This window comes from Typopeltis vanoorti, chromosome 12, assembly GCF_054136105.1.
Source record: "Typopeltis vanoorti isolate ZY-2024b chromosome 12, IOZ_Tvanoo_1.0, whole genome shotgun sequence".
Lineage (NCBI taxonomy): Eukaryota > Metazoa > Arthropoda > Arachnida > Uropygi > Thelyphonidae > Typopeltis > Typopeltis vanoorti.
In genome coordinates, this window is record NC_143560.1 from 71,477,046 (window position 1) to 71,500,246 (window position 23,201).

At 36.1% G+C, this 23,201-nt stretch overlaps 1 protein-coding gene, 1 long non-coding RNA gene and 1 pseudogene across 7 annotated transcripts in view; all 3 read left to right on the forward strand.

Moving 5' to 3' along the window:
- Adck5 (aarF domain containing kinase 5) overlaps positions 1-23,201 on the forward strand; it is a 255,110-nt gene that overhangs the window by 27,352 nt on the left and 204,557 nt on the right. For all 6 annotated transcript variants that reach the window (XM_090402087.1, XM_090402088.1, XM_090402090.1 and 3 more), the window contains one exon: positions 4,996-5,059. In XM_090402087.1, the coding sequence (XP_090258213.1) occupies positions 4,996-5,059 (64 nt within the window). The remainder of the gene's footprint in view (positions 1-4,995; positions 5,060-23,201) is intronic.
- On the forward strand, positions 8,027-8,145 carry LOC150100876 (5S ribosomal RNA; annotated as a pseudogene).
- On the forward strand, positions 11,673-21,865 carry LOC150100877 (uncharacterized). Its single transcript, XR_016549190.1, has 2 exons — positions 11,673-11,726; positions 21,632-21,865. It is a non-coding gene; the product is annotated as an uncharacterized LOC150100877 (long non-coding RNA).

Sequence of the window (23,201 nt, forward strand, 5' to 3'; positions counted from 1 at the left end):
TCTGATCCCTTTGTCAAGGCCATTGGGTGCAACTTTTGCCACCCAGGTTTCCACCATTTACATCCATATGGTACTGTAATTACCTCATGTATAGACAAGGCTGACTTACTGGCTTCACTTTTCTCTTGCAATTCCTGCATTGATGACCTGAGCAAAGTTCCCTCCACTGCACCATTGAACTGCTCTCCATTTCACCTATGTCTTCTGCCAGAAAGAACTTTGGGTAGTGACTCTTCCCATAATGCATAGCATTATCATACCGTAAGGATACGTGCTTTGCATTATGGGATACTAAGGCAAGTGATGTGAAGTCATTAGCTTCTATATACAAGTTGCCCTAGTCCTGATTATATTTCAGGCAAAAACTTTGTTTGCTTATACTTGAATAAAGGATTAAACGAAGTATATAATTTCTTGATATCTTTAATTTGCCAGAAAGAAATACAAAGAATACTTAATAACCTGTACCTGACCGATTGTTTTAAAAACTTGGGCCCCAAACTAACACCTATCCTGTATCTCCTCTTCAATCTATTCTATTCAACTGGCATTTACCCTACAACTGGAAACAGACCCACATCCAGCCCATCCCAAAGAAAGGTGATAAAAGTCAACCAATGAACTACTGTCTATAATGTGCTCTTACTTCTGTTCTCTCTAAATTTATGGAGAAGGTCAACAACCAACTTTTTTATGACATAGAAACCTACCAACTAATCAGTGACCAGCAGTACAGATTCCACCACTTGAGAAACTCACATGATTGCCCTCGGCATTTCTTTTAGTGTTTAAATACTAGAATCCTCAAGCTCCACCATGATTAATAGTCTGTACTCTGATTTCCTAGCTATATCCCAGTGAGGCAATGCCAACCTTGTTGACTTCAGTGCCACCAAAACCTGGTCCTGTCTGATCTCTCACAAGAAAGAGCTCACATCCTTCCCTCTTACCTTCAATAATACCCAGATATCTAAACACAATCAGTTTTCCCTTCTTGGACTGACCTATACCTCCAATCTTTCCTGGCACAAACACATTTGAACTATGGCTTATGCAACTGCCAAAAAACTTGGTTTACTCTTTTGTACCCAAATGCACCAATCACGAAATATTGCTCACATATTTGGAGTGGTGCACAAAAATCCTCTCTAAGATTGCTCGATTCTGTCAAGAAGAGGACAATCCATTTAATTAAAGATCCCTCTCTTACATATTCACTTCATTCCCTCTCACGTTCCCACACACACAGATGTTCAGTTGCTGCCTTGTGTGCCTTCTGCAGATACTTTCCTAGACAGTGGAGTGCCTGAATTGGCCACTATTATTCCTCCACTTTCCTTCTAAATCATTAGTAATAAGAGCCACTGCTTACTACAGCTTTTACAGTCCATCTTGAAACTCACCAAACCAACTTTGCTGTCTCCTCTTTCATTCCATCTACTTCTGTTATTTGGAAACCCCCCTCCCAACTCTGCCTTTCCAATTGTTCAAACAAAATGTGAACAGATCCTTCCTTTCTTCTTATCCTCTTGCTTACACACAGCACTAATCTGCTATAGATCTCACTCCCTTTTGTGGGAGTGAGATCTATAGCAGATATATATATATATATATGGTCTCTTTCAACTAAAGGTGAGTTAGCCAGTCTCATACAGAGGTAGAGGGTTTTTATTTCATCCAGAAACTTGGGTTTTTCATCCCTCAGAACAGGCAAACTGGCCTGTTCTGAACACACACACACAGTCATATATACATCTTAATCTCTCACTAGGAGGGCTCAACCAGTCCTAAGGGATGGTCAAGGAATGGGGGGAACCCCATGCAAATAAATAAATTCAAAGATTTGGAAAAACTCTTTGTTGCCTTGGATATTTCCAAAGCATTTGATCAAATCTGACATGCAGACTTCTTCCAAAGCTGCCATCTTATGGTCAACCTCCTGCATTTTGTTAATGGATTGCCAACTTCCTCTCTGGTCATTCACTGCATGTTATGGTGGATGGTTTCCTCTCATCCGATTTTATGCTCCATAACTAACACCCAACCTATATTACCTTTACAAGCTTTTATACTCATCTGTCAAACAACATGGAGACAACCTTTTATCCAGTCTCTTCCAAGAAAGAGAGATAAAAGTTGGCAATCAGATTATCATCTCATTGTCCTTACACGAATTACTCTTATCTCAAATCTGTACTTTCACCTACATACATACGCTCCCCCCTGTACATCAGTTTATCTTATTCATAGCTTAGCTTAGCTTAGCTTAGCTAACTATCACTAACACCCAACTAATGATAGTTGGGTGTTAGTGATAGTACACTCCCTTTCTCTTTGTCATACAAAATCTTGTATTGCTCAGATTCAAGCTTCAAAATCTTCTATGACATTGACCACAGAAGATCTTGAAGCTTGAATCTTGCTTCTTCTTTTATTCCTTTTTATAGCCACTTCTGGCTATAGGTGTCTCCCAATTCTCTCCATTCTGAGCTTGTTGTTGCCAAAGAGTTCCAATTGTTTTTCTTATATTGTCTGACCATCTTCTTTCAGGTCTTTTACCTTCATATGGCCACCACTCCACTATAACTTTTATCCATCTATTGTCCTTGATATATTCCTCAATGGTTAAGGAATTAATGTACAGGTCTTACAAAAAACTATGCAGAGAGAGAGAGAGATTTCAGTTTGGAATATGTCTACTTCAAACTGCAATGCAGCTCTCACAATGTCATACTATGCTTAGCACCAAGTGATTCAGGAGTCCTTGAGGCAAACTGACCCACTCCTCCTTCAGAGCAAGGATAGTCTTGTTTGTTTTCTGGAGGGGAATTTTGAGCAGTAGTGAATCTTCCTATTGCATCCCAAATGTGTGGTGTTGAGATCTGGGAAGCATGCTGGCCACTTGATTCGATTAATATCCTTGGTCTTCAGAAGTATCTCCATTGCTTGTATTTGATGTGGTGTGGCATGGTCATCCATAAAAATGAATTCTCCTATACCACTGTGGATCAATCAAACATGACACTGAGGAAATTTGTTGCAGTACTATCACCAGTCATAGTCCCTTTTTTCCCAGCACATGTAGCTCAGTGTGTTCATTAAGCATAATGCCTCCCCACACTATATCCCAGCACTGCCATATCTATCCCTTTCAAGAACATTCTCGCGATGGTAAGCAGTACCACTTTCATGCCAGATCAAGTGTCACCTAGAATTGGAGGATAGACTAAAACGACTCTCATCTGTAAAGAGTATATTAGCCCATTGGTGTCTTGTCCAATTTTTATGGATACAATGCCGCTAAAAACATGAGCTGTGGATAAAGGGATACAGAATACAGGCTTTCAGATATCTAGGCCTACTTGTCACAGAAGTCTTGCCACAGTTTGTCGAGATATCTGCATACCTGTGCTTGAATGGAGCCAACTTGTAAGCTGAACTGTCATGGTGCGTTAATTATGTTTTGCTGTTATAACCAAAAATCTGCATTCATCTGTACAAATGAATCATCTGTATCATCTGTGGTAGAGCAAAGGCAACTTAAGCAAATATCTTGAACACATTCCAATTGTTTGAAATGCTGCCCAGAGCCTGGATACAATGCTATGTGAGATTCCAAATCTGTAACAATATCAGTAATTCTGTGGCCTTCTTCAAGCTTTTCAATAATTATTCCCCATGTGAAATCATCTAGATGCTGTTTTTGAGACATTACAAGACATCAAAGTTTTCAACTCTATTCCTTTCACAAAAAGAGCTTCCTTCAAACACAATTTGCTTAGTGCAGCCTTTTGCTGTTTATCCTATTGAGTGCTATTATGTGATCCCTTTTGTGAATTGAAAATTTGAACATGTAACCAACCCATTTTCTACTTAAAATGGTCAGTTATACAAATTGCCACATTGATTTGTCTGAATTTGCAGTTATAAGTCGTTGGATTTTGGACACCAGTATATGATACCATATGGATATGAAAGAGTCTCGAAGAATGGAAGGACAGAATTGGCACCTAGTAACTTTAGCATGGGACAAGTCTTGACCGCCATGAAGGTAGTTTTTTTTAATAAAGTTGAAGTCTGGAGCATTCTGAGTGTTTTAGAAACATAGCTAGTGATTACAGGGTTTTGATTAGTGGGGAATAAAAATCCTCTTTCCACCAAGAATTATTTCTTGGTGGAAAGAGGATATTTGGTCAGCGCTAAAGCTTGGATCACAAAATCAGAAATACTAATTAGACTATTGAGAAATGGTAAACAAAATCCCTCGTTAAATTAACTGCCACTGTTCTGTCTTACATTGGTGCGATGTTCAACAGTATAGTATAAGTAAACAGCTTTTTTCTAAACAATACAATAATTAACCACACACTCATAAAAACAGGAAATTACTAGAAGTGAGTGCAAAACTATTAATTATTTTTGAAACGTGACTTATCTGTCAGCACTGATTTAATACTCTTTTTCTCAGTGAAAACCCCAAATAGATAGTTTTGTTGCTTCTAATGTACAATCAATATTCTGCATCATGGTATTGCTTCTGAAGTAGAAACATCTTGTTTGGGGTCAAGCATGTAGTTCTTGGTTATTCATCCTTTACCCACCCAAAGCAGTAATATATTGTTATTTCTCAATCAGTCTTTCAAAAGTAGTATCTTTTTTTAAGTTATTATTTTTCAAGAGAGATCAGACCACTTCCAGACTTCTTTATACAAAGTTGCTAGACTGAAGGACTGTGAGTTATAGGATTTTGTAAATGATAAGAAAAGTGAGATCAGTGAGGTGAGGAAGGACACTTGTACAACATCTTTAGAAGTGGATAATAGTATGCTAAGTGTTGGACAGATTCTTTACTCACTAACATTGACTAACTTTTCTACAGAAACAAGACAGGCATGACTCACATCTGCCTGTCCTATCTGAAATTTCCACTCAGAGCATATGGCTATTGAAATTAATTGTAATAATAACAAATCTGTTTACAAATTTTCATTTCAGGTCTTTGCAGATAGGTATGAGTATATCAATCTGTTACTGGTGGCATCTTCATGGATTGAATGAGGTAGGTTTTTAATAACATTTGCATTCTGTTTATTTGGTGGTAAATAATTATGTGCAGGATATTCATGGAAGGACAAACTTATTTTTTAAATAGTAATATTATTGTGGATGTATTTCTTCTGATTTACATTTATGTAGAGCAGTGGTTCTCAAAGGGTGCGCCCTAGAAGATTTCCAGGTGCGCCCTGTGGTATTCCAGAGAAATATCTGTCCAGATATAAAAATAAATATAGTTACTCTATTATACCTTTTCATTACGGATATACCGCTCTTTTTTGTCAATACATCATTATTATGTTAATTAACAGCGGTTTTTCTTGCAAAGAGAACAAGAATATGGTTTATTCTTGTTGTGTATATTACTTAATTTAAAAGTGTTGGAAGTGCATGTTATGTGCATATTACTTATTTTCAGATAAATACACCCAAATAAAATGGATAGATTTCTCAAAAAGAAGCGTGATATTGAAGAATCAGATTCTGGAAGTGAGCAAAAGTTAAGTGTAAGTAAGAAAGCAAAATCGCGGCCTACTCGCAAATATAATGAAAGTTATTTAAGCTTTGGTTTCACTTGGACCGGAAGTGATGATCATCCTTTGCCGCTATGTTTAGTATGTGGATGTAAAATGACAAATGAATCATTGCTTCCTAGTAAATTGAGTAAAGATTTTAAAACTATACACTCTAATTTACAAGATAAATCTGTAAGTTTTTTCAAGAGATTGTCTGAACAGCAAACAAAAGCGGCAAATTCTTTTAAAAGTATAATGACTGTTTCTGATAAAGCTTAAATCGCTTCTTATCAAGTATCAGAACTGATAGCAAAAAATATGAAAGATCATACTTTAGGTGAGTCACTTATTTTGCCTGCATGCAAAAAAATGGTCATGACAATGCTAGGAAATGAAGCAGCAATGAAAATAAGAAAATTCCTCTGTCCAACGATATAGTTCACAGGCATATTATTGAAATGTCTTCTAATATCGAGAAAAATATATGCAGTAATAAACTTCAGTATTCAAATTTTGCATTGCAAGTTGATGAGTCAACAGACATTACCAACAAGGTGCAACTCTTAGCATTTATCCGTTTTATTAATGAAGATCTAATAATAAATCAGTTTCTTTTTTGCAAAGAATTAAGTGTGTCTACAAAAGGTGAGGACGTTTTTAACATTTTGAATAGCTATCTTGATAAATGGCAGTTAACATGGAAGTCGTGTGTAAGCATTTGTACAGATGGAGCCCCTTCCATGATATGCTATGTTAAGGGCCTTACATCTTTTGTAAAAAACCCAAAATGAGAATATTATCGTAACTCACTGCTTTCTTCATAGGGAGGCCTTGATGGCAAAAACATTGGGAGAAAAATTAAGAGAAGTTTTAGATCAAGTTGTTCAGATGGTAAACGTTATTATAACAAGACCTGTCAAATCACGTTTATTCGAAAAGCTTTGTATCGATATGGATTCACAACATAGACGGCTGCTTTTACACACTGAGGTGAGGTGGCTGTCAAGGGGGAAAGTACTTACCCATGTACACGAGCTACAACAAGAACTTCTTGTGTTTTTTGAAGAGATGAAACAATTACATTTTTGTAACCTCCTTCGGTGCGAATTTTGGATTGCCAGGTTACAGTATTTGGCCGATATATTTCAGCAGCTCAATATTTTGAATACTAGCATGCAAGGGAAAGAAGAAAATATTCTCACATCCACTGAGAAAAATGAAAGCGTTTCAGAGAAAACTACAGATTTGGAAAAGAAAAGCTGTTGAAGGTAATTTGGAAATGCTCCATTGGTAAGTAACACTTGCATAAATGAAGCACTTCCAATAATAGTTGAACATTTAACAAGTTTAGAAGAAAAATTGAGTTCTTATTTTCCATCACTTAACACTGAACAATACGATTGGATTAGAAACCCATTTATGGAAACTTCAAGTGATTTTGGTTTAACATTAACAGAAGAAGAAGAACTGGCAGCTATATCCACTGATCATGGATTGATGATTAAACATAAGGAATTGTCTCTTGAAGCCTTTTGGATTTCTATAAAAGAAGAATATGTGTCAATATCTAAAAAAGCTTTGAGCATTTTACTACAATTTTCAACATCATATTTATGTGAATTAGGATTTTCTACCCTCACCACAATTAAGTGTAAAAAGAGAGGAACTCTTCAATGTATTGATGTGGAAATGAGAGTTTGCCTTTCAAATATATGCCCAAACATTGAAGCAATCACTAGGACACATCAGGCTCATGTTTCTCATAAACACAAGAATGAATAAACTTAAGGTATGTTTCATTTTATTTTTTTTATCGCATTCTTTTTTTTTCTGTAATATTTGACTTAATTATTATAACATATTTCTCAGAAATTTGTATATAGTGCACCTAGAATTATTTGTAGGATTTTAAATGCACCCCGACTTCAAAAAGTTTGAGAACCACTGATGTAGAGGAATGCTGGACGTCTTGGTCGTAGAAAGCTTTTTCACTTAGATACAAAGTAAATTATACTTGCCAAGGAATTACATTCTTCTTTAATCTTTTACCCAAATGTAACAAAACAGTTTGCATGCAAAGTATCTTCATGACTATGCTACTTGTATATGGAGGCTGTTCACTTCACATCAACTGCCTCAGTATTATTATTATTACCTTAAGAACCCCATGGAATTAAAGACTCATCTAGCTGGTCTCTTTGTCACACACACAGATCATCATACCATGCCTTAAACATATTCAAATTCTCTGTAGACACCACACTCTCAGGCTAGGCATTCCAATCATTCACAACTCTGCATGCAAAAAACCTGCTTCTCACTACCTTTTCACACCCTCCTTATATAGCTTCCAGGGATGACCGCTTGTTCTTCCCTGATCTCCCACCATTTTATGAAAAATCTCTTCAACATTGATCCTATAACAACTCCTTATCAACTTGTACTTCTCTATCATATCCAGCGGCTAGATTAGTTTGAAAGCACCAGTTCTCGTCTGATCACTGAAATTAAGCAAACCTGAGCCCAGTTTGTACTTGGGAGGGTGGCCACATGGGAACCCTGAGTGCTGCATTAATTCGACCTTACACAAATTGTTCACATGCCAACCAGAATACCAGATAACCCAAACCACTCCCCAAATAGATCTCTTCCTTTCCAATGACCCTTCCAAATACTCAGTGAATGTAGTGAGGCCTCATGGGTAATTCCAATCACAATGTAGTGCTCATCTCCTCCCTCATGCAACAATGCTTACACAGTCACTCCCACAGAGTAGTTTGGCATTATAACAGTGCCAAGTGGGACAACCTCTGAGACTTCTATGCTTCATTCCCATGGTTGGACTATTATTTCCAGTCTTCTAATCCAAACATATGCACCGAACATATCACAAATAATCCTCACTGGCATGGAAACATACATTCCCCACACTACTCTGAATTGACATCCCCTATCTAAACCCTGGTTCTCCAAAAGATGTGCCAAAGCTGTACAAATGAAAAATCAAGCATACCACAACTGGCTCAAATCAAGAACTCCACCACCTTCAGTGGTTATACCAAAGCCTGAAACCAATGCAAGAAAACTATCAATGTTTCCAAAACAGAATTTGAATTGGCAAAAAGCAGGAAAACTTGCAGCCTGCCCAAATGGCAGCCATGCCTTTTGGTCTCTTGCAAAAACAACTGGTTGTAACTTTTGCCCTACACAATTCCCACACTTATCATATCATATCATTCATTGCTACCGATCAACAGGAGATCCACTCGCGTATATTCACCCATCTCTGGACAAATGCCATGGAGAAGTTTGGTGAATCTCAAGTGGTTGCACTTGTTATCTCCAAAGCTTTTGACCAGGTCTGGCACAAAGGTTTACTAAACAAACTCCCACCAGTTGGCCTGTCCCAGGTCTTCTGCAGTTGGATTGCCAGGATGTACACTATCTGTGTACCTTCTGTCTGGATGTACACTATGTGTGATGGTGGTTGGTTTCCTATCCTCTCACCATTTAACTAATGCTGAGGTTCCACAAGGTTCTGTTCTCTCATCAACCCTCTTCCTTCTCTATATCAATGACTTACTTCAGTTGACCTCCAACCCAATAAACTATTTTGCAGATGACAGCACATTGCATTCCTCCCTTTCATTTAATAAACCTTACTCTACACAACTCACTTCAACACACAGAACATCAGCCACCACTGCCCTCAATTCTGACCTCCAAGCCATCCTTCAATGGGGTTCAGATAACCTTGTCAACTTCGATGATAGTAAAACCCAGTTCTGTCTTATTTCTCATAAAGAGGAACCATTTTTCCCCAATATTATTTTTGAACACTCAAATTTACAGACAAGATGAGATTTCTCTTCTTGAAATTACCCTGACATAATGCCTTTCCTGGCCTAAACACATCACAATCATTGCATCCTCAGCTTCCAAAAAACTAGAATTTCTCTTTTGCTCAAGATGTTACTTCACTTCTAAACAGCTGTTAACCTTATACAAGTCACAAATCTGCCCAGCTATCGAATACTGCTCTCACGTTTGGAGTGGAGCTCCTAAAGGCTCTCTCAAAATACTTGACTCAATACAGAGGAGAGCAATTAGGTCGATAAATGATCCATCTCTTACCAACTCACTCTCCTCACTTTCACATAGATGTTTGGTCTCTGCGATTTGTGTATTCTACCAATATTTCCATGACAAATGTTCATCTGAAAATAGCATCAATAATTCCCCCCTCAGTACTAAGCCCATTGGAACACGTACAGCTGCTGCCGCACAACATCCTTTCACAGTACACCTTGAAACCCACAGAACAAGTTTCATTTCCTCCTCCTTCATCCCTGCTACTGCTGTACTGTGGAACAGTCTTCTGCCTGATGTATTTCTCAAGTAATACACTATACAAACATTTTAAATCAAATGTAAACAAGTTTCTCCTTTCCCAGCCCACTACCCATATACGGTACTAACGCACTATAGGTTTATCAACCAACCTCTCATGTATGGGGCCCAACATAAAAAAAAAAACAATATCACTCCTCTTCCTCCTATCCACTAGACTCTGTAAATTGCATCTTCTCAACCTTTTCTTATATTCAACATTCTGGAGATCAGAAACCACCTTAGACAGTCACCTCTGGACCCTTTCCAACACCTCTTCATCCTCTTGAAAATTAGGTAACCAAATCTGTGCGCAGTAGTCCATGTGTTGTCAGAGCCTTATCCAATGGAACAAGAATCTCTTTACTTCTACAAGTCTGTGCCCTCTGCATCATTCCCAGAATTCGTTGTGTTTTACTCACAATTTTGGCAATCCAAAATTCGGCAATCCTCCCCTCTAAATTTTAGATCCCTATCCACCATCATCCCAAGATACCATATTTTCTACATTCCATCTTTGTTTCCCAAATTTTAAAACCTTATATTTTGCAACATTGAACTGTCATCCCCACCCTTGTGCTCATTCACTCAATCTATTCAAGTCTTCTTGTAAGGCAACAATATCTACTCTACTCATAGTTCGTCTCAACTTTGCATCACCTGCAAATAACTGAATACTTCCATCTAAATCTTCCCCAATATCATTAACATTCAGGTTAAAAAGGAATGGTCCAAAAACAGAACTCTGAGACACACCACTAGTGACTTTCCACTACTAATAACACCACCACTAGTATTTTTTGTCTGTAAATTGCATGGGTTCTGAAAGCTGATTTGTCTGTATGCGGGATGAAAAACTCGAGTTTCCAAGAGAAAAAACCTTGCTCCCTCCGTATGAGATCAACTTATCTCACCTTCAATTGAAAAAAACATATAGATTCCTCTTGTCATGACAAGAATCGAACTTAGGCCTTTTTTCTGAATCTGTTAGATAGTGGTTAGGTAGGTTGATTACAACCAGTCTAGTCATTGCATTACATTAGTTGTCTGTATCCTCCTGGATTCTGTTCTTCCATATACTACTCTTTGGTACATCTATTAGTTACTGTTGTATCCATATTGCCAGCTTCATATTCATCCTTATTTGCTCCAGTTTACATAACTGAATTCTGTGAAATATTATACTGAATGCCTTTGTGAAGTCCTGCAGTATTATTGTGCCACTATAATACTCCTTTATCCAGCTCATCACTATTATAAAAAAGTGACTAAATTTCCAAGGCACAACCTTATCCTCCTCAAGCCATGTAGCTTCCTGTAGAGTATTATATTTCTATCTATCTATTCCTGCATTGTGTCTCTCCACTACCTCTATTACCATTCTGCTGTATACAAAGGAACAATTTTTTCCTCCCTCTGTTCTCTTGAGACCTTACCAGAGCCAAGATTTAAATTTAATAGCCTGGTCATAGCACCGGTATTTCCCTTTCATATTCTCATAATACCTATGCCAATGTTCTATCTGTGGCCATATTCATATTAAGATTCTACAGTTTCCTAAACTATAGAATCTCACCTACCTCTATTCCCACATCTATTACCACAGTGTTCAAGTAATTTCTTACTGCAATCATTAACACTTAGTCACCCACTTAATTACTCAACTGTTTTATCTGCTTCTGTCATTTGTAATTTTTTTTAAATAGATTGATCCTATACACGAGATGTTGAAGGACCTATGATAAGCAGATTAGTGACATATCTGAGGTAAGTTGTAGTTTGGAAATATTTCTTTTCGGTAGGCTATTCCAGAGGACAGAGGTAGATTGAATAAAAGAGCTAGAAGAAAAACAGATTCTTCCTACTATACCTAATTAAAGTTGTCCTTTTATAGTCATTTTTCTTTTACATATTTTTACATATTTTTTTTCATACAATGAAAGAAAACTATGATTTCCTTTGACTTGCTCAGTTAATTTATTATCATAATCTGATTTTGCCTTCCTTATCATGCTGGCCCTCTTAATGGTCATAATTTATACTGCTTATGAGCTTGCTAATCAGCTTTCACCTTATATATTCTTCACAACATTTTTTTTTTTTGCAGTATCCACTTAATGATGTTACTCATCCATCTCGCTCTTACCTGATTATTTTTCTGTTCCTCATTATACAATCTAATACCACGTCCTTCACATCCTCCTTGACCATCTTTATGCACTGCTGACATCTTTCCCTTGCAGATTCTAATGACAGTGTACTGCTTTGAGCTGTTTCCTGACCTTGTCATAATCACCTGTTCTGTAGCTCCATATATAACCCTTTCTTAAAACATTCATGCTGGGTTGTGTCTTATATTACACATCAGGCAGGAACTCATTTTATCATATACTGTGTCTCCTCTGCATCATTGTCATATTTTCACCACTCCTCTGCTGCATCCTTTAAGGTAATTTTTGCCTGTAGAACCGTGTGTTCAAGGGGCTAGTTTGCCTGTTTTGAGAAACAAAAATCTGAGCTGCTCAAAGAAAAAGCCCTCCATCTCCGTACGACACTAACTAGTTTACCATTTCAGTGTAAACACCTGATAAAGGTTCCTCGCATCATAGATAGGATTGGAACCTGGATCTTTTCAACCAAATAAGCCAAAGGGCTTGTCTATACCAACTGAGCTACAGAGACTCCACCAGTATATACAAGCACTGTTTATTATTGTTTTCTGTTGTGGGGGGGGGGGGAATTGCTTAAAAGTTAAAAGTGAAATCCAGATTACTGGGAGGATACCCAGGCAATTAGACTTGGGCTTCTGATGTAATATACATCAGAATATATTACATCAGTAATATATATAATATATAACATAGGCATCCACTGGGTACTGAACAAATGATAATGAACTGGCAATTGGGGGACTTAGCCATCCATATTTTATTCTGTACATGATGCAATTTCATGTCAGCTGGGGTGTTGCTCGATGAAATAAGATCCCCCCTTTCCCCATTTTCATCAAGGAACCACGGTAAACATTGAAAATTCACATACTTGAGCAAATACAACATCAGAAGAAACAAGGTTAGGCACCATCAACAGAAAGGAAATTAAAGTGGCAAAGAGCTACAGAAATACTATGTGCCATTGTCATAACTCAGACAGAGAGAACTAAAACGAGTGAGATCTGGCTCAATAATAAACATCATCATTCATTTCATGAAATGTATTACAGAAGAGTGCACAGGATATTATCAGAGCAGGATGTTATATTTGGACAATAGTGATCAGGCAAAGAAAGGAGTAGCAATAGCCTTTCAACCTTATACAAATTGCATATCATCTGCCCAACTATTGAATATTGCTCTCACATTGGTCGACCTAATTCTCATATTAATCGACCTAATTGCCCTCTTTCATATTGAGCCCCTTAAAAATACCTGGCTCAATATGAAAGAGGGCAATTAGGTCGATTAATAACCTGTATCTTATCAGTTTGCTCCACTCACTTTCACATGCCTTTAATTTCTTCAGCAAGCATCTTCTATAAATACTTCCATGGCTAACTATGAACTAACATCAATAATTCCTCAACTCTCTACTAAACTCCATTGAAATGCATGCAACTACCACTTAGCACCTCTTAATAGTACTTATATCCATGCCTATTCAACTCCAGATGTGTGGAGTAATTACAGATGGCAGCATCATATTAAAAATGAAGATATTAGGAAGAAAATTGACATGATCAGCATTCAGGAATGTGCGAACAGAGCTAATCAGATGGTATGGTCACTTAAATGGAATGGAAGAGAGAGGAAAGATTACTAAGGTCACAAATAGAGCTTAATTAAATAATTTTTCAACTGTGTCAATGTGTGACCTTAGTATAATAATGAATAATGTACAGTTATCCCTTAATCAGCTTAAAGATTAGCAATACAAGAGTTTGGGTGGCAGAAAAATGACCCAGAGGAAGGCCAAGATCTAGGTGGACTGATGTAGTCTGAAGTGTCCTAGAAGACAGAAATATAAGATATGACAACATTGGAGTGCTGATAAGTGTAGACTAAGTTGGAGGGAAAAAATGTTGATAGGAAATTAATAATAATATTAACTTAATCATGTAGTACTCTGATAATATCCTGTTCACTTTTCTGTAATACATTTCATGAAATGAATGATAATGTTTATTATTGGTTAAGTATTTATATTTCACAACAAATCTCTCTCCTCATAAGTTCTCCCCCCCCCCTCCAAATTATGTCTATTAGAAATGCAAACATGCATCTGGAGAATATAAGATGACATGGAATTCATTCTGCTCCACAGCAACTTATATGACATACAATCTACCATAACTGTAAATCATTGGTACTTTGTTTGCCTCTAATGATGTACTGATATCCATGCTTATTCTTAATTTTCTTAAATGTCTGTCATTCACACATAGTCCATGTTGCATTAATGTAGATTCACATATCATTTATTATATGGTTAATCATTTAAATATACCAACAATATAGAAATTACTTGAATTATTGGTTTCTTATATATTCTGAAACAAACTTGATTGCATTAAAGATACCAAGCAATTTTATAAACTTGGTTTTAATCCTTTTTCCCAAGTAAGCAACGTTTGCACCTGAAGTAATTTCAGGTCTGAGGCAACTCATGGTAAAGGTGGTATAAGTTCTCATCACTTGCCTTAGTATCTCCCATAATGCAAAGCACATCTCCTTGCAGACATGTATAATGCTATGCATTAAGGGAAGGGCCACTACCCAGACTGGTTTCGACCTTTATTGAGGTCTCGTCAGTGGGAGCCAGACCCTAAGGTATATATACCAAGGTTGAAGTAATGCAGAACTTATAATTTTTACCTATACGAGGTAACCTATATTTTACCTATACCTATATAATTTTCCTATATCTGCATTACTTCAACCTTCGTATACCTTAGGGTCAAAGAAAATCAAGGTTGGGTGTTCTCTGGCAAGGTATGTCAGTGGATATATATGCAGACACCACCCTTGGATTGAATGGAAAGAGTGTGTAGTTGGAAGGTTGAGATGAATAGTGCTGGGGGAGGAGTGAAATTTGAGTTTCTGCCAATAAAAGTAGGTGTGGGTTGGTAGACTGGAGATGGTAGTGGACACTATTAAGGTTGGAGTTGAGGCTATTAAAATTAGTGAAGTGGATATGCAAGGCACTGTGGGAGATGTATTTGACCACAAGGGTCTTGTATGTTTCTTATGCAGTCTCTGCATACTGATATTGGTGGCTACTAGTGGCATTACTTGATTTTTATACTAATTTAACTTGTTTGTAGTCAATGACCCAACTGTTGTATCTATTTTTGAATTTTTCTTCAAATTGTTTTCAAATTTCATACCCTTGTTCTGTCTTGGCAAAAGTTAGGTCAGGTCAAGCACGTGTGTGTGTGATTGGGGACAAGTGTCCACGAACACATTATTAATCAATGTTTATTAGTTTAGATGTGCTTGTTGGTGTGTCACAATCACTTTCACGAAGCTTGTAAAATTCATTCTATCCTTTGTTTTATTTATGGGTCCAAAAAGATGGCACCTGACAATGTTTCTGGAATCAAAGTTGAATTCTCAAAATTGTATGCTGACAATAAATTTATGTCCACATTTGGCTGCATTCATGAAAATTTTTTCATATATTTCATCTTTAGCTTTTGGACAACAGTGTATAACTTACATGTGAGCTGTAAATCAACAATCAGAAATGATAGAAGTACAAGAAGAGAGATTGATGTACAAGCAGGTGTTCAAACTAGGGTGTACACACACCATAACCACTTTTATTCATCATTTACATGGATTCATTATCATGAAAGAATGCAACACCTAAACCCAATATCAAATTTGGATATTTATAACACATTTTTTGTGTAATATAATTTAATAGAATGATAATTGATAGTAGAATGTGTTATAAATTTTATACAAATCAAATTGCAATACTTTTTTGGCAAAAGTTACAAATTCCCTAAGGACATAGTTAAGGAATTAACGTATGTTGCTTATAGTAAACTATGTGGAGACACATTTCAGTATGGAATATGTCTGTCCTGAACTGTGATGCAGCTCTCACAGCATTGTATCATGCTTAGCACCAAGTGATTCAGGAATGCTTGCGGCAAACTCGCCTACTCCTCCTTGAGAGCAAGGCTAAGGCCTTATTTGTGTTCTGGAGGGGAACTTTGAGCAACAATGCATATTCTTATTGAATCCCAAATGGGGTTGAGATCCAGAGAGTTCTGGCCACTCAATTCACTTAATATCTTCCATCTACAGAAGCATCTCCACTGCTCATGTACGATGTGGTGTGGCATTGTCATCCATAAAAACGAATTCTTCCCCTGCAGCACTATGGAACATTCGAACATGACGTTGAAGAAATTCATTGCAATATCATTCATCAGTTATAGTCCCTTTTTCCAGCACTTTTAGCTCAGTGCATGCATTAAGCATAATGTCTTCCCAAACCATGATCCCAACACTGCTGTATCTATCCCTTTTAAGAACATTCTCGTGATGGTAATCAGTACCACTTTCATGCCAGATCAAGTGTCATTTAGAATTGAAGGAAAAACTAAAACGACTCATCTGTAAAGAGTACATTAGCCCATTGGTGTCTTGTCTAATTTATATGGATACAATACCACTAAAAACATACTCTATGATGAGCTGTGATGGAATCCAGACTAAGGCCTTTGGGTGTATAGGCATACTGTTACAGACATCTTGCCACACTTTGTTGAGATATCTATATGCCTGTGCTTGAATGGAGCTGACTTACAAGTTGACCTCACATGGTGCATCAACTATGTTTTGCTATTATAACCAAATATCTTTCTTCAGGCTCTGTTTAGCAAATGTCTGGAACACATTCCATTGGTTTGAAATGCTGCCCAGAGCCTGGATATAATGCTATGTGAGATATCAAACTTTCTGGTAATACCAGTAATTCTGCAGTCTTCTTCAAGCTTTCAAATAATACTTCCTCACATGAAATCATCTAGATCAGGTATTCTCAATCCTATGCCCATGAGCACCACGCCGCCTGTCGACCAATTTGTGTGTGTGCCTGCCGCTGTTCAACCATGTGCCATATAGTTTGAAATAATCATGTGCACATCATGTAACAATTCATGGCATGCTATATGACGCATGCATTAATGACACATGACGAGTATTAAATGCATACAATGTAAAGTAGACACGCATTCGAAGTTGTTCATTATCTATTACTAGTTATATGCACATAATTTTAATGATGTCTTGTACTTAAATTTTTGAAATATTTTGATTTTTAATCCTAAAACGAGTGAATCAAGTAAAAGACAATGGACCCATAATTTTAACACTGACTGGGAGGAAACATATTGTTTTGTTAATTTTAAAGATAATTGTGTTTGTTTGTTGTGCAACAGTAGCGTTGCAATTCCGAAAAAACATAATGTTGAAAGTCACTTCCAGACAATGCATGCCACTTGTAATGCGAATTATCCACTTAAATCTGAAATGAGAACGAAAAAAATAAATCAACTAAAATCGAACCTGTCTGCCCAACAGTCGGTTTTCACTAGACATGTGACACTAGACAATCGGTTTTCACTAAACAGGTAACATCTAAAAATGCCACCATTGCTTCTGGCCAATGAAATGCAATGCCAAAGATCACACTAATTTACATATATATATTTAAATTTTTATATAATGGAAACTTTTTTATATAATTTTTATAAATTTTTATATAATGTAATAAAACATTTGATTATAATGTAAGCTTTGTATGTATTCATTTAACAAAAGAATTAAAAAAATTTGCTTGAAAAAATAGACGGTGCCCGTTGCCCCACTGGTATTTTAGAATGTGCTCTAGGAAACAAAAAGGTTGGGAACCCCTGATCTAGATGATGTCTTTGAGATATTACAAGATATCCAAGTTTTCAACTTTATTCCTTCATGAAAAGAACTTCCTTCAAACATGACTTCAAACTTCCTTTGCTTAGTGCACCCTTGCCTTTTATCCTGTTGAGTGCTATCACTTGATCCCTTTGCACATGATTCAAAAATGTGAACATGTACCTGCTTTCTACTCCAAACCATCAGTTATACAAATTGCCACAAGTTGATTTATCTGAATTTGTGGTTGTAAACTTAATAAACTGTTTGCCCTTAGGTTTTGGATAACAGTGTATATATTCACTTGGTGTAGTGTCCCATTTATACCATATTTTTGTAGCATTTTGAACAGTTTTCTCTTGCATCTAATATTTTCCAAATCAAAACGTAAGTATAGATCTTGTTATATTCCCATGAATCCTATACTCTTTATCTTAAACTAAAAATCTGATTTTGATAATCACTATTTAGCCTAAACTCATCTTGGTCTTCCCCTGGTTTCTCTTCAGCAGTTTTGTCTTCTTCTCAAGTATTATTATTATTATTGTTACAGTAACCTCCCTCCATGTAGTCAGTAGACTCATGAGAAACCACAAAACCAACAAATCTATTATATTCAACCTTGAAATCATTTACATTACCTGCATTTACAGTGCACTCTGGCAATGCATTCTACTTACTAACCACTCTCCATGTAAAAAAAGCTGCTACTCATACACCATTTTTTACCTTATCTTTACACAACTTCTAAGGATTCTGTCTAGTGTTTTTACATCACAATGAAAAGTGGACCACCAAATTTGAGCATAGTAGTCTATATCTGGTCTAATCAATGGCTCCACCACCTTATTCTAGCTTAGAGGATACTTCTTGAAGTACAGCTCCACCAAGCAGTGCACAATAAATGCACAAAGTGCATTTATTGCAAATTGCATTTATTAATATTAAAACTATATCCTTACTCATCTGTCCAAGCTGGAAGTCTATTCAAATCATCCTGTAGAGAATTAACATCAACAATATTCCTGAAAATTCTACCTAACATTACAGATCTATCAAAAAGCGTCATTGGTCATGTTACTTTTGAGAATACAATCCACATGGTACGCACTTAACCAAATTGATTCGTTAAGTCTCACTTGAACTATACTTTGTCTAACTGCATAGATGCTGACATATGGTTTTGTTTAGATAAATGATCAACACTACTTATAATAGGATTTTTCTAACCTCCAAAAACAGACAAAGCAAAAAATTTAATGCTATATACGAGAAAATTTGCATCCTGAGAGCTACTCTACCCAATGAAAAAGTACTATTTCACATTCCTAATCATAACTTGACTTCAGTAGAAGATTTCAGTATTCAGAAGAAGTTACCATTTTAAAGAAAGGGTTCAGTTTTGCTGTCACACCAAGCACATTCCTAAAATAGATATTATTTGAAATGTAGAAAAGGCCCTTTGCTTTCTATCTCAGCCTGTTGCAAATTACACGTTAGATTGAAGACTGTGATCCTTCTCTCCTTCTCATTCTCCTAAAAAGAATATCAATTCCTTAGGGGGGGGGGGAAGAGCTCTTTCAAATTTAAAGAAGAACAAAGATATTATCATGCTTAAGGCTGATTAAAGGCAATTCAACTGTTATCATGAATACAAATGTCCAAAATTTCATCTTTTTACTCTGATACCTCTACTTACACTCCATTAGATTATGAGTACTTGGACAAATTATGAAGAAACCATAATATGGCTATGGGGCCTACAGATCATAAAAAAGGATTGATATCTATGCACCTCTTAACTCCATGATTATACGGAATGCCCACGGTACACAAAGCTGACATTCCTCTTTGGCCTATTATAGATGATATTAACTTGTTTACTTATTTGTTATTAAAACATCTGGCTAATCTTCTAAAGAAGCACATCAGACACATGGACTCCTTCCTCAAAAACTTGCAAAACTTAAAAAAACTAGGAGAAATTTTTATCTTACCAATGGACATTCTAGCTAGTCTAAATATTGTATCTTTGTTTGCAAATATTCCTGTAGACAAAGTTATGGCATTTGTAGATGATCTATTTCCTCCTGAAATCTCCCAACTATTTACACATTCTCTCAACTCAAATTATTTCCAGTGGAATGGGAAAATCTAAAAACTATCTGGCCTTGCAATAGGAAGCCCTCTATCTCCTCCATGTGCGACTTATTCATGGAAAACTTTGAAAAAGATTTCCTGCTATCTAAAAATCCAAAATCTGGAAAGACAGAGTGGTTGAGTTACACCATTTCCTTTCATCTATTAACTCTTTCCACCCTAAAATTAAATTCACTTTAGAACTTGAAAATGGAAAAATCTACACACAGCTATCTGGCCTTACAATAGGAAGCCCTCATTCTCCTCCATGTACCGACTTATTCATGGAAAATTTTTAAAAAAAGATTTCCTGCTATCTAAAAATCCAAAATCTGGAAAACAGGATGGCTGAGTTATACCATTTCCTTTCATCTATTAACCCTTTCCACCATAAAATTAAATTCACTTTAGAACTTGAAAATGAAGAAAAATTACCTTTCTTAGATGTGTAATTTCAAAAAAAAGCAGAAGGAAGCCTTTCTCTTAGCGTACACCATAAGCCCACTCATGCAGGTCATTACCTATATTTCTCTTCATTGCACTGTACATTGCAAAAATTAGGTATTATACATACGCTGAAAAAAAAGGGGTGCTCTCTATTACAGGAGATGAAGAAACACTAAAAGAAGAATTACATTCTCTTCTCCAACTATTGGCGAGCAATGGATATTCTAAGAAAACGGTACAAAGAATACCAATCTCTAGTCCTACTCCACAATAGATCCCTGATATTTGCTACAGAGCCTCGGTTTCCATCTCTTATATCGGCAAACTTTTTCTGAAAATCCAATCTACTGAAATCTCATGACATAAGAGTGGCTTTCAAGCTCATTGTAACCATACGTATTCTGTTATGTTCACCTAAGGACCTGAACCCTTTCAACAAACATCATAGAGTTTACAATATTTCATGTACTTGTGGCCTAGCTCACATAGGGCAAACATCTAGAAGGTTGGAAATTAGACAAAAGGAGCATATTGGAGATGTTAATAACAACAGAGAAGGCAGCTCAGGTCTAACTTTCCACTTCTCCCACATTCCCATAATATTGAATGATACAAGATCTCCATGCCTTACATAGAGGACAACTTCAGTGCCCACAACATCAAAGAGGCTACAATGGTTATCCACCCACAAGACACGCTTAGCAGAAACCAAGGAATGGTTTTATGTGATATTTGGAATGTTAGATGTTTCAACACATCAGCCTTTAACTTTTCTACCAACTATGATGCATATCTACTGAATAATAACTGACCTGTGCTAGCTTCCATGCTCCATGTTTCTTTTTTTTTTTTTACTTTTGTGTAACGATTCCTGTATGTTTGGTTTTAATTATGTAATGGTTGATGGTTATCCTTATTTTTTTTTTTTCCCTTCCAAACCCAGAAGAAGCCACTAGCGTATGTGGCGAAACTAGTTGGTTTAACTATCTATATTATCACGACCTATTAAACCTAGCATTAGTTATCATTTGTAACAATGAACATGGTAATGACATTTTGGACATATCTGTGTTATCTAATCTGTGATAATTCTAAATACTCAACTAGAAATGACCCAGTGGTATATTAGCATAATAACTCACCATATTATAATTCCAGGACTATGAAAACATGGTTCAAGCATGACTACAAATGCAAAAGTTATTTTGTCCAGCAGTGTCTTGATCCAAATCCTACAAAGATCCTATGGAAAAAGCTAAAGATCACTACAAAACAACTTGATTATGGTCACTGACTGTCACTTTGGCAGAGGAATAAGCTAAAATACCAATGTACTTTAACAACATAAAGCAGAAAGTTTACTGAAAAGTATTATGTTGATAATTGCCACCAAAGATGGGCCTAAAGTGTATTGAGCTTTGAGAAAATAAAGGATTTATGAAATACTGAGGTGTTTATATAAATTTGAAACATAGTATATGTAGTTCGTGCAATCTCTGGAAATGAAAATTTGAAAACCTCTAGAACAAGGGTTCCCAACCTTTTTGTTTCCTAGAGCACATTCTAAAATACCGATAGGGCAACGGGCACCATCTATTTTTTCAAGCAAATTTTTTTAATTCTTTTGTTAAATGAATACATACAAAATTTACATTATAATTAAATGTTTTATTACTTAAAAGTTTACATTATATAAACATTTAAATATATATATATATGTAAGTTAGTGTGATCTTTGGCATTGCATTTCATTGGCCAGTGCTTCATAATTAGGAGAATATGATGATATTCCAGTTCTTAAACTGGAATGAACAACTTCGAATGCGCATCTACTTTACATTGTATGCGTTTAATACTCGTCATGTGTCATTAACGCATGCGTCATATAGCATGCGTTAATGACACATGAGGTTGGGCACAGAGTTGGGAACCCCTGCTCTAGAGCATAGGTTCACAAACTTTTTTCAGGCCACCGCCCACTTTGCAAGACAAAAATATTTTAACGCCCCCCCCCCCCCCCCATTATATAAATTATATAAAATTGGGTTTATTTTTGTACAATTCAATTACAAAAGTGGTTTTATATATTTTATATATATTTTGAAATGAAATATAATGAATATATTTGCTACTGTAAACATAACCTATTATACACACATATATACATGCTCTATTTTCTCATTGACATAGAAAATTGACATCTATTTCTATCTGACATGGCAAATTTTCAAATGATTAAATAATTGAAATAGAAAATTGATAAAAAAAAATTGATTGTGTAAGACGGGCATAAGATGAATTAAAATGCAATATTTAAATTTTAAATGATTATCTAATCGCAAAATCACAAAAATAATTAATTTTTAAATATATATTATTAATTTCTTCTATAAAGAGCCACCGACCCCTAGACTACCTGAACGCCCCCAAATGCTTCTGATCCTACTACTATAGCCTCCCCCCCCCCCCCAGAAGGCTTCAGCGCCCACTGGGGAGGGTGGTACTGCTCACTTTGGGAACCTGTGCTCTAGAGCATAGTGTGCTTGTACAAGCCCTATGGAAATGACATTTGCTTATTTGGCTTTAGATTGTTACAGAAGCAAAAAAAAAAAAGTTATAGGTTTGATTTTAGTTTTCAGCTATAGGAACTATTTTTTGCTGAACCTTTTTTTTTTTTCCTTGCCAATTCCTGAGTTAGTTGATTTTTGACAGGTATTTTTTTATTTTT